General features: G+C 48.7%; 1 protein-coding gene across 1 annotated transcript in view; it reads left to right on the top strand.

The window, feature by feature from the left end:
* eml5 (EMAP like 5) overlaps nucleotides 1–12,203 on the top strand; it is a gene marked incomplete at both ends in the record, with an annotated part of 75,264 nt that overhangs the window by 39,978 nt on the left and 23,083 nt on the right. Inside the window, 9 exon segments of the mRNA XM_080550456.1 lie at nucleotides 2,089–2,301; nucleotides 2,453–2,620; nucleotides 3,482–3,588; nucleotides 5,186–5,304; nucleotides 6,049–6,235; nucleotides 7,455–7,560; nucleotides 8,290–8,383; nucleotides 11,630–11,730; nucleotides 12,199–12,201. Coding sequence (XP_080406582.1) covers nucleotides 2,089–2,301; nucleotides 2,453–2,620; nucleotides 3,482–3,588; nucleotides 5,186–5,304; nucleotides 6,049–6,235; nucleotides 7,455–7,560; nucleotides 8,290–8,383; nucleotides 11,630–11,730; nucleotides 12,199–12,201 — 1,098 coding nt within the window.

Genomic DNA, 12,203 nt, shown 5'->3' on the forward strand with positions numbered 1-12,203 from the left:
ACGTGAAACTGTTCGGAAAAATAACGAGTGGGTACTTCACATCTTCGAGTTGAATGTTAGCTAAAAAAACGAAAATCTGAAAAAAAAAAAAAAAAACTTTAAAGACGAATTTGACGTCTTTCTCATTTCCGAGAGGTGTCCAGAAACACCAGGAGCAGTCACAATTAATATGCTTGGCTGAGACACGTAGCTGTGCCTATCTGATGGCATGTCGAAATGATGAATGTGGTCCTTATTTGAATGGTCTTTATTGTCATTAATACAGTACAGGTACCCCTGGTGCGAGGACTTTTTTTTACTAAAAACAAGAAGGGAAAAGAGCTGGTTTACATAAATAAAGGCTATATACACTATCCACTACTATACTACTATACTATACAAATAAAACACTGTGCTGTACTCTATGCTATGCTATAAATATCCTAACATTTCCTATCTCTGAACCTTCTGTACACGAGGGTTGTCATATTGCACATAGTATTATTGCACATTCATTTAAAGTGTCGCAGTTTGCAGGTTTGAAATGTTCACAGTTGTATTTCAGTATTGCACTTGATTACAATCTAGTAGCTGCCATCAAATTGTCTAGATTGTCCAGGGCCTAGAACCTAGGTCTTTGCTGTGTTCAGGGCCTGAATGGCCCTAGTGTAGAAGCTGAGCTTCAGTCTATTTGTCCTTGCGGACATGGTCCTGAACCGCCTGCCTGAGGGCAGCCGAACAAAGTGTTCGTTCCCAGGGTGGGATGGGTCTCTGGAGATCTTGGAGGCCTTCCTGAGGCAGCGTGTGTTGTACAGCTCTTCCAGAGAGGGGAGGGGGGCGCCGATGATCTTCTGGGCCGATCTCACGACTCTCTGTAGCGCTTTCCTCTCTGCGGCTGTGCAGCTGGAGAACCACACGCAGATGCAGTAGGTGAGGATGCTCTCCACTGTGCAGCGGTAGAAGGTCACAAGCAGCTCCTGTCTGAGGTTGTATTTCCTGAGGACTCTCAGGAAGTAGAGCCGCTGTTGTGCCTTCTTGATGATGGCTGCTGTGTTGGTCTTCCAGGACAGGTCATCCTGTATGTGCACCCCCAGGAATCGGAGAGTTGAGACTCTCTCCACGCTCCCTCCATCGACGAGCAGGGGCTGGACCTCAGATTTTTTCCTCCTGAAGTCCACGATGATTTCCTGGGTCTTTGACTGGTTCAGCAGCAGGTTGTTAACCTTGCACAGCTTGCCCAGCTGCTCCACCTCATCCCTGTACGCCGCCTCGTCCCCCCCCGAGATGCAGCCCACCACGGTGGTGTCGTCTGCAAACTTTATGATGGAGTTGCTGGGGTGGACGGGGGTGAAGTCGTAGGTGTAGAGGTTGTAGAGGATGGGGCTTAGCACGCAGCCCTGGGGGGACCCAGTGCTGAGTCTGAGGGCTGTGGAGGTGTGGGAGCCCACCCGCACCCTCTGGGGGCGGTCAGACAGGAAGTCCTTGATCCATGCACAGATGGAGTGTGATAGTCCCAGGTCTAGTAGTTTGGTCACTAGCCTGTCTGGAAGGATAGTGTTGAAGGCAGAGCTGAAGTCCACAAAGAGCAGTCTCGCGTAGCTGTTCCCCCTCTCCAGGTGGGATAGAGTGGAGTGGAGAGTCGTCGCGATGGCGTCCTCTGTGGACCTGCCTTCAGCACGCGTCTCACTTCATGCTCTGTGAGGGTGAGGCTGCTGGGAGCTGGAGAGAGTGGTGTTTGTGTTGTGGTTACCTCCGTTCGCCCCTCGTCGAACCGGGCGTAGAAGGAGTTCAGCTCTTCCGCCAGCAGGGGGTCGTCCTCAGCGGCTGTGAGCCTGTTGGCTCTGAAGTTTGTCATGTGCTGAACCCCCTGCCACACCCGCCTGGAGTCGTTGCTCAGGAAGCATTCCTCAATCTTCTCTCTGTGGTCTGCCTTGGCCTCCCGGATGCCACGGTTTAGGTTAGCCCTGGTGGTGCTGTACAGCAGTGTGTCCTTCGCTGAGAAGGCGTTGTTCCTCTCCTTGAGCAGTTGTCGGACCTTCTCAGTCATCCATTTGATATCATAATAATTGAGCTGCATATGATGACGTTGCGTTATTGTTTTCTGATCAGGCGGTAAGGAGGTCACCAACAGGGAGGAGCTGAAGCTGGTGCAGTGGGCCTCGTGGACGTGTGTGTTGGGTCCTGAGGTGAACGGGATCTGGCCCAAATACTCGGAGATCAACGACATCAACTCTGTCGACGCCAACTTTAACAACCAAGTCTTAGTCACGGCGGACGACTACGGAATAGTGAAACTGTTACGATACCCTTGTGTTAGAAAAGGTACGAATTTCATTTTTGTTGTTGTTCTGTTTAATCTCTCATGTAACAACCAAAAGGATACACAATAGACAAATGTTGGGATGTTGTCAGTTACTGAATTCACGAGATAGGCCTAACCTGCTTTTTAAATACTTTTATTTCTCCACTCCAGGTGCGAAATTTAAAAAGTATTTAGGCCACTCCGCCCATATAACCAACGCCAGGTGGTCACATGACTACCAGTGGGTGATTACCATTGGTGGAGCCGACCATTCAGTGTTCCAGTGGAAGTTTGTCCCTGAGAGGAAATCTAAAGAAGCCCTTCACATCGCACCGCAAGGTAGGTTACCTCAGGGGTCGTCGTCCCCCCCCCCCCGCCTGCACTCCATCCATTCTCTGACATCACCACCTCGCTACTCCGATAAAACATTTACATTTACATTTTGGGCATTTAGCCAAAGTAACAAAGACAGTAGACAACTCACAAGTAAAGCTACAAAAGTCCAGTAGGAGACTCTGTGTCCCTCTCCTCTTTGACCTGTGCTCCTTCCCCTGGCCAAGAGCTGTCTTAAGTGTAAGCTCATCGCTTCGTAAATCCCCCGTACGTAATACATTATGTATGGGGGGTATATAGACTCCACAACCTTGTCCTCATTTGCTAGTCATGTTTTCGCAAAAAGAGATGTGATGCCCTCATTGCGCTGCGCTTTGTAAAATTAAACCGCCAACTGCCATTCCATTTAATTTTCCTAATGGACCGAGAGGGAGTGGAGAGTCCTGCCAGGAGCACTCGGAGCCGTGTTGCCGAGTCTTTAGAGCTGCCCGGTTTATCTGCGTCAGCGTTTTTATGTCTCCGTCTGAGTAATAGCGTTCGCTGGAAAAAGAGGCGAGCAGTCTGCCACTTAGGCCTCTTAAGGCCTGCTTGATGAATACGGGATGTCACTCCCGGCCACCGAACCATTGTTCTATGATCCACTTCGGTTCGGCACTAATCAGTGTTGGGTTTTTCTTAACCCTCTGAGACTGATCTAGGTCGAGGACAAGCAGGGTAGTTGAGTGGAGGCTGTTGGTAGAGGAGGGAGATGTTATGAGGACGGGGGGCTCGACACGATCCGTGGGTTTACAACAGACCCGTCGTCCGTGGAAAAATCCAGTAGGGGTGGTAGAATTCTGATCGGTTCTTATCGGTTTCCTTCTGCAGAGAGCTTGGCGGATTCCAACAGTGAAGAGTCGGACTCTGACCAGTCAGACGTCCCTGAGATGGACTCCGAGATCGAGCAGGAGACACAGCATACGTATCGACGACAGGTAAGATGGCTACCTGCTGGGACCATGTATATACTGTATACTGTACTGACAGGTAAGATGGCTACCTGTCTGGGACCATGTGTGACACAGTCTGATCATTTGGTCCGCATATCGGCAACCAATCAAAATGTTCAGACTTTTCTTTTGAAACACGGAACTACGTTTCAACATTGTTGAGAATCACAATACAAACTCGCTAGTCAAGCCAAAATACTGCAAGGCAATGGATTAGGTGAGTAATCCCCCCACTGCTATCTAGTGAACTATAACACTGCTTTACATTGTTAGCAGGCTCACAAAACAAGCTGCGTTAGTTGACTAGCGATGTATCATTGAATGTGTTTCCATTTTTCAGAAGAAAAGTCAGATCATTCCATCAGATCCCAATATGCCAAATAATTTAGAATGTGTCACATACGTATAGTATACTGAAAAATGTACCTATGCACCCACTGCAATGTGGTAAGTTGCGTTTGGATGAAAACGTCAGCTAAATGGCGTCCAGACCTCCTATGGCGTTAAGAGGAAAGGCCTCAGACAGGCTAAACAGCTTGACTCTCGGTGGACGAGGCCAAAGTGGGGGGGGGAAGCTCAACAGATGGCCACACAGCGGTCTAGTGTACGAGTGGTTGCCGCGGTAACTATAACAGGTATGCAGGTATGAGGTGATGATGTTGATTGGTGGCTTCCCGACTCAAGATGGCGTGCTTCCCATCGTCTCCTAAATATACAGTAGGACTAGGTCATTGAACAGAGCTTACAAGTTTAGATTTTACTATAATATTATTATTATTATAGTAAGAGATGACCTCTCTCATGTCTTTGAGAGGGACAGACAGTACTGTGGGAGAAACGTCAGTCTTCACTCAGGTTGTTGTTTTTGTTTTACTGATTTATTGCCATGGAATCAACTTGTCAGTTGGAATTTGATATTTCTGCTTGAGGCACAGGGTAAGCCATAGTCGGCGCCCCTGGAGCAATTAGGGGTTAAGTGCCTTGCTCAAAGGCACATGCAGCTCCCTCCTAAGGCGGGGATCAAACCAGCGACCTTCCGATTGCTAGCCGGCCTCTCTATCTCTAGGCCACCGCCGCCCCAATAGTGTGATCAAGTGAATAATGTGACACAAATAATAAGTGATTATATTCTTTCATTTACTTCCACAGTATCATGCTGTATTTCGTATTGTATATGATAGCTTGCTGCATAATAACAGTATCCGCTTGTTAAGTCGTGACGTATTTCCGGGGCCAACGTTGGCTGAGGCGCTGTCTTCGAGATGCCGAAATAATAATAATAATTAATTATATTTATATAGCGCTTTTCCGAGGCTCAAATACCCTGACAATATGGAGAAAACTGTAAAGTGCTGTGTCCCTTGTTGTATGAATAGATCCGAGTCTAAAAAACGATTAAACTGTCATTCTACCGCTGTAGTTCACAGGTACTCCGGTGCGGAGAATTTCTGATTTGGACTCGGAAATGGCTAAACGTCACTTTTGACGTCAGACTTAACAAGCGGATAGAAGAAAAAAAATCTTTTTTTTTAATATTTTCAGTGTGTGGAGTGTTTCACATTGTATGTTTGTACCTTTGCAGGTTTACAAAGAAGATCTACCTCAGCTCAAGGAGCAGTGCAAGGAGAAGCACCGCACCATGGCCATGAAGAAGAGAGAGAAGGCTCCGGGGAGCGGCCTCAAACTGCACTTCATCCACGGGTAGGAGACCCCGGGCATCACCGCGCCACTGAACTAAATAAAACAACCTCTGTGTGTCCAAACCAACTGGCTGTGTCTTTATCCAACCACCGCTACACTAAACATTACCTCACAACCACCGTTACACTAAACATTACTCACAACCACCGTTACACTAAACATTACCTCACAACCACCGCTACACTAAACATTACCTCACAACCACCGTTACACTAAACATTACTCACAACCACCGTTACACTAAACATTACCTCACAAACCCCCACAATGTTTTTTTGCGATTCGATACGCTGGTTATGGTCCACTGTGGCTCAGTTGGTTAGAGCACGGCACTAACAACGCTTAGTTTGGGGGTTTGATTCCTGCTGGGACCATAATATGCAAAAAGCAAAATGCTTCATATTACGAAAGTTGAATTTGTGAATTGGATTCACTGTCTCGTCTGCCGTAGGCTACAGGGTGATACATGGCTTGTAAACAAGCGTACGTTTTAGGACGTGTTCAAAAGCAAGCACTGTGTGATGTGTTTACTTGACGTGTGTTTTTAGCATGTTGATGTTCTATCAGCATGTTGTGATGTGCTAAACATGCAGTTAGATGTTCGTAGCAATGTTCCTTTTTTAGCTCTAGCCTACTAGCAGCTGTTTTGCATGTGTTTTGATTCAGAACGTGTTTCTCTCCGCTGTTTAGTTTGAGGTGTACCAAATCTCAACAATTGTCCCTTTTTACGTCCTCTTGCTTTAGCTATCGAGGCTACGACTGCAGGAGCAACCTGTTCTACACCCAGACGGGCGAGATCGTCTACCACGTGGCGGCGGTGGGCGTGGTCTACAACCGGCAGCAGAACACCCAGCGCTTCTACATGGGCCACGACGACGACATCCTGTGCCTGGCCATACACCCCCTCAAGGACTACGTCGCCACAGGACAGGTGGGTACCAGGACATATACAGCAGGGACGGGGACATGGACAGGGACAGGGACAGGGTCAGGGACGGGGACAGGGTCAAGGACAGGGACAGGGTCAGGGACAGGGGACAGGGTCAGGGACAGGCACAGGGATAGGGACAGGGACAGCGACTGGGACAGGGAGGGATAGAGTGGCTGTGGCTCCTGGTCAGGGGACAGGGTCAAGGACAGGGACAGGGTCAGGGACGGGGACAGGGTCAAGGACAGGGACAGGGTCAGGGACCGGGGACAGGGTCAGGGACAGGCACAGGGACAGGGACAGCGACTGGGACAGGGAGGGATAGAGTGGCTGTGGCTCCTGGTCAGGGACAGGGACAGGCACGGGGACAGGGACAGGCACGGGGACAGGGACAGGGACAGGCACAGGGACAGGGACAGGGATAGAGTGGCTGTGGCTCCTAGTCAGGGTCAGGGACAGGGACAGGGTCAGGGACAGTGTCAGGTACAGGGACAAGGACAGGGTCAGGGACAGGGACAGGGACAGAGACAGGGAAGGATAGAGTGACTGTGGCTCCTGGTCAGGGACAGGGACAGGGTCAGGGTCAGGGTCAGGGACAGAGACAGGGGCAGTGACAGGGAAAGGGTCAGGGACAGGGAAAGGGTCAGGGACAGGGACAGGGACAGAGACAGGCTCAGGGACAGGGTCAGGGACAGGGACAGGTCAGGGACAGGGACATGGTCAGGGTCAGGGACAGGGTCAGGGTCAGGGTCAGGGACAGAGACAGAGACAGGCTCAGGGACAGGGTCAGAGACAGGGTCAGGGACAGGGTCGGGGACAGGGACAGGGACAGAGACAGAGACAGAGACAGAGACAGGGACAGGGACAGAGACAGAGACAGAGTCAGGGACAGGGTCAGGAACAGGGATAGACAGGGTCAGGGACAGGGACAGGGAGGGATAGAGTGCTCCCTGGGGCCTCAGGATAGAGCTGGCTGACCTCCAGGGTTGACCTCTGGAGCTTAAGGGGGCGACACCTGCCTTCACATGGTAGTTATGGTGCAGAGACACCCAAGGGAGATGTCCTGCTGCTACTGCTAAAATCTACCTAGCCACCCATGCGCCCCAGCTGTTGCGTTGACATGAGTAGATGTGGAGGAGGAGGGTGTGTGTCAGTGGGGAGTTGGGGAGTCGTGAAGCGGAGGTTTGAATGTTGAATGTGTGTTTTTTCTGTCCCCTTCAAGGTGGGCCGAGACTCTTCTGTCCACATATGGGACACAGAGATGCTCAAACCCATGTCAGTGTTGAAAGGCTTCCACCAGCTGGGAGTGTGTGCTTTGGACTTCTCAGGTAACGCACACACACACACACAGGCAGCCATTTATTATGTCTAATACTTTTATATACAGCGCTCTCCCGGTAATACTTCAAAAAGAACGACAAACCAAAATCAATAAGTAACTGACATCCCCCCCGATGCAGAATTGAAATGAAAAAATGTAGACTTCTCTCTTGTACAGAGAAATATATATAGCAAGAAGAAACCTCTGCCAGTTTATTATACTTCCATACAGCGCTCTCCAAGATGATACATCGTTAACAACAAACCAAAATCAATACAAATAATCTGCTGCAACCTAACTGACATCCCCTCCCAATCAGAAACTAAATGAAAAAAGTTAGAGACTTCTTCTCTGTCCAGAGAAACATATAACAAGATGAAACCTCTGCCAATTTGAGGAGAAAACAACTCCTGAACAATCCTGTTAGAGCGACTCATTGTGTTCTGACAGGCAGGCACCTTCCAGGCGTCTCTGCTCTCGCATAATTGGCCCGAGACGAAAGCGGGAGGGAGGGAGCGGTGATCTGTGTGTCAATACCGGTGCGGTACCTGCCACGGAAAACAAACGCACCTGGCTAGTTTACAGCTCCTCCTCACACACAAAAAAACAACAACAACAAGGGCGAAGTAGCTCAGAAAGAGAGGGCGAGGCTGTCTTGTTTGTGGGTCGTCGTGTTATTGAATGCGGGCGGCGTTCATTTTGTTTTTTCTTTCTCTCTCTCTCTCTCTCTCCTCAGCGGACGGGAAGAGGCTGGCGTCGGTGGGGCTGGACGACAACCACACCATTGTTCTCTGGGACTGGAGGAAGGGAGAGAAGCTCTCAGCCATAAGGTTGGTGTAGGCCTATCACGGTCACCACAGCAGCACGGCAGCTGTCTCCTCATTAGGGAGAGAGGGAGGGGTGAGGGAGGGGTCGGTGGGGTAGCTGCTTGCTTTGGGCATGTTCCACTATTACTGATGAAAATCGAGCACAGAGAATATTCTTCATGGCACGACTCATCTCATCTCAGTGTGAGGTGTCAGCCAGCAAGCTGTCATTGGTCAGCCCCCCCCCCCCCCCCCCGCCTTTACAGTTTCTCTACTGTAAAAAAAAATATATTAATACATTTTTTTCCCCTTCTTCTAGCATTATGACTGCCAATGGCCCCTGACCCTAGCATAGATGACTTTTTTCTTATGATGACTGTTGGATAGATGATTCACTTACTCAGACAAAATGTATTTGTTGTCAGTCGCTTTGGATAAAGTTTCAGGTTTCAAGTTTCAAGTTTCAAGTTTATTGTTACGTAAGTGTAAGAGAGTACCATTCTTCACGCTTCGGTTCCTGACATCGCAGCACAAGACAATAAGGCGATAATAGGCATACTTCAAGATAAAAACAATGTGACAATAGCACAGGACATAAGTGACAAATAAGACAGGATACAATTAGCAGTATCCAGACACAATTCGCAATAAAGGCGTCTGGCTAAATGCCAAAAATATAAATGTAAATGATGAATCCGCCCCCCCACCTCTCAGTCCACTGATTCATGGAGGCTAGACTAGACCAGTTTGCGACCTCTCGTAACTGTTCGTTGGCCATGGTGCCAGCGGCTCCATAACACGTACGTGAGTCTCTGTCTCTCATCTCCTCTCTTTCATCCCCCAGACAGTTTGAGTGCCTCCATTTAAATTGGAGACATTTCTATATGAGTGCCGAATTGAAATAGCTGCGTTGTCCTGGGTTCACCGTGTGATTGATGGGAAGAAAATGGAAAGGGTTGGGGGGAGGGGGGGAGGGGGAGGGGGGGGAAATCACCCTGCAGCGTCTTCAGCTGCTCCTCTCAGAATAAGGGACACTGGCAGCCCAGAGGTGGATGATTAGTCTACATCTCTCTTCCAGACTGAACCCAGTTAGTGTGACACAGATAGACGGGAGATTTACGCTCACTCACACAGCACCGATTTAACAGTAGAACAGTCGTGCCTTTTGACCTACTAAAAGAGCCCCTCTTTTACAATGCTAAGCTGCTATTTACACACAAAGACCACTAGTTGGCCGCTTGTAGATTAGCCTGCTTCCTACACAGAAAAACAGCAAAATAGCTTTATATTAGCTTATCCTGATGTGATTTTGAAAATGTAAGGATACTGGGTGATTGAACGCACATATCTAGGAAAAGTCATGAAAGGAGGGTCCTGAAATTTGATCGAGTGCAAAGATATAACTCATGGCTGATTAAGTGTTAAAGGCTCCACCACGTCCCAGCCAATGCCTTGTTTTTTAAAATACTCTATAAACTCAAACAATCTACGATAATCCAAATTTAAAAAGAGTGTAAAATAGAGTTGCAGTTCAACCCAGTGAATATCAGATATCCCAGTACTTAAATGATGGTTATCTGAATCTAGCCTGCTGCTAGTAGGCTAGCACTAAAAAGGAACATCGCTACGAACATCTAACTGCATGTTTAGCACATCACAACATGCTGATAGAACATCAACATGCTAAAAACACATAACTACACCTAATTATATGATCACACAGTCCCAACGCCCCAGCCAATCCAATCCCTTGTTTTGAATACTCCATAAACTCTACAATCCACAATAAATAAAAAAAACTGTTGCAGTTCAAACCAGTGAATATCAGATATCCCGGGAACTTAAAATGGTGGCTATCTGGTATCTCCATTGAAGCGCCCCTCTCTACCCCCTACTAATGTTTGCTGGTCGCGTTTCCCCCCCCCCCCCCGCCTCACCACACTTACTATTCATAACAGTACCATGCTCCTCCGTGTAGTATTTCCAGCAGGCTCTCCTCCCCCTCCTCCTCCCCTGCCTGCTGTTGTGCTAGCTGGCCTCCCGTGGCAGCTCAGAGACAGCCCTGGGCTCCTGGTGGACGGGGCAGTGAGGCGGGCAGGGGGAAATGGGCCCTGACAGAGCTAGCCTTGTGCACTGCACTGCCTAGTCACTCAGCTAGGAGAGGGGGGGGAGAGAGGGGGGGAGGAGAGAGAGAGGGGGGGAGAGGGAGCGAGAGGAAGAGAGGGAGAGGGGAGGAGGGAGAGAGAGAGGGAGAGGGGGGAGAGGGAGAGAGAGGAAGAGAGGGAGAGAGGGAGAGGGGAGGAGGGAGAGAGAGAGAAAGGGGGAGAGAGGAAGAGTGGGGGGAGAGAGAGGGAGGAAGGGGAGGAGAGAGAGGGAGCGAGAGAGGGGGGGGAGAGAGAGAGAGAGGAGGGGGAGGAGGGAGAGGGAGGGAAGGAGAGAGGGAGAGGAAGAGAGAGAGGGTGGAAAGAACCAGAGGGAGGAGGTGGGAGAGGGGGTGGGGGGGAGAGGGAGCAAGTGAGGGTAAAGAGAAAAGGGTGAGAAAGAAACAATAGAAATAAAAGGATAGCGATAGAGAGATGAAGTAGGCTTGATTGCTGCTGTGGGCTCAGTGTGTGCCAGTGATGCAGCAACACAAAGGCCAATGATTACGAGGGCGCTGCCTCAGATCAGACCAGGAAGGCCACTATGTGACAGCAGCTGGTGAAACCGGGAACAAGTTGGCAGCTGATCAAAATGTTCAGACTTTTATTCAGGAAAAATGTCAAATACATTTTGAACCGACCAAATTGTTCTGACTTTCATTCAGAAAAATGGAAATTCATTTCACTGTTTTTTGAAAATCAATGACACACATCACTAGTCAACTAAACACAGCTTGTTTTGTGAGCCTGCTAACAATGTAAAGTAGTGTTATAGTTAACTAGGTAGTAGTGGGGATTACTCACCGAATCCGTTGCGTTGCAGTATTTTGGCTTGACTAGCGACTAGTGTGTCATTGATTTTCGAAAAACGTTGAAATGTATTTACATTTTTCACAATAAAAGTCAGAACAATTTGGTCGGTTCCCGGTTTCACCAGCTGGTGTCACATTTAGGAAGTGATCAGAAGCCCTTAGGGAGAGAGATGGCCAGCTGGCCAGATGCTGCATTGTGTGGTTCTGATGACTCTGTATCTTGTCTTATTACTCTTCTTCCTGTCCTGTTTCCTGTCTCATCTGTGTGGTATTGAATTAATGCAGCATTTGTTTGTTTTGTCATTCAACGTTTTCAGGGGGAGCAAGGATAAGATCTTTGTCGTCAAAATTAACCCGTACATGCCCGACAAGGTCATCACAGCAGGAGTGAAACATATGAAATTCTGGCATAAAGCAGGTGAGAAAAACAAGCACAAACTGATCATGATGCAGATAGATAGATAGATATTTTTATTTAGTCAGGACAGTGCACATTAATGAACAGTCACTTATACAAACTATGGTGACAGTAAATATGCTGGATTTAGCTGTGAGCTAATTTGCATCCGTAGTCCTCATGACATAAAATCGTACAATAAGAGATCAAATGAAAAAGGAGAGTTGATGTTAGTTTGCGCTGGTTTCAGGCAACTGTGTGATGATGTCATGTCATATTGATGTGATGGACTGAGATCTCTCTCTCTCTCTCCCTCTCTCTCTCTCTCCCTCCCTCCCTCCCTCTCTCCCTCTCCCTCTCTCTCACCCTCCCTCTCTCCCTCTACCTCTCTCCCTCTCTCTCTCACCCTCCCTCTCTCTCTCTCCCTCTCCCCCCCTCTCTCTCTCTCCCCCCCCTCTCTCTCTCTCCCCCTCCCTCACTCTCTCTCAGGCGGG

The sequence above is a fragment of the Nansenia antarctica genome (genome assembly GCF_963989245.1).
Source record: "Nansenia antarctica genome assembly, chromosome: 1".
Lineage (NCBI taxonomy): Eukaryota > Metazoa > Chordata > Actinopteri > Argentiniformes > Microstomatidae > Nansenia > Nansenia antarctica.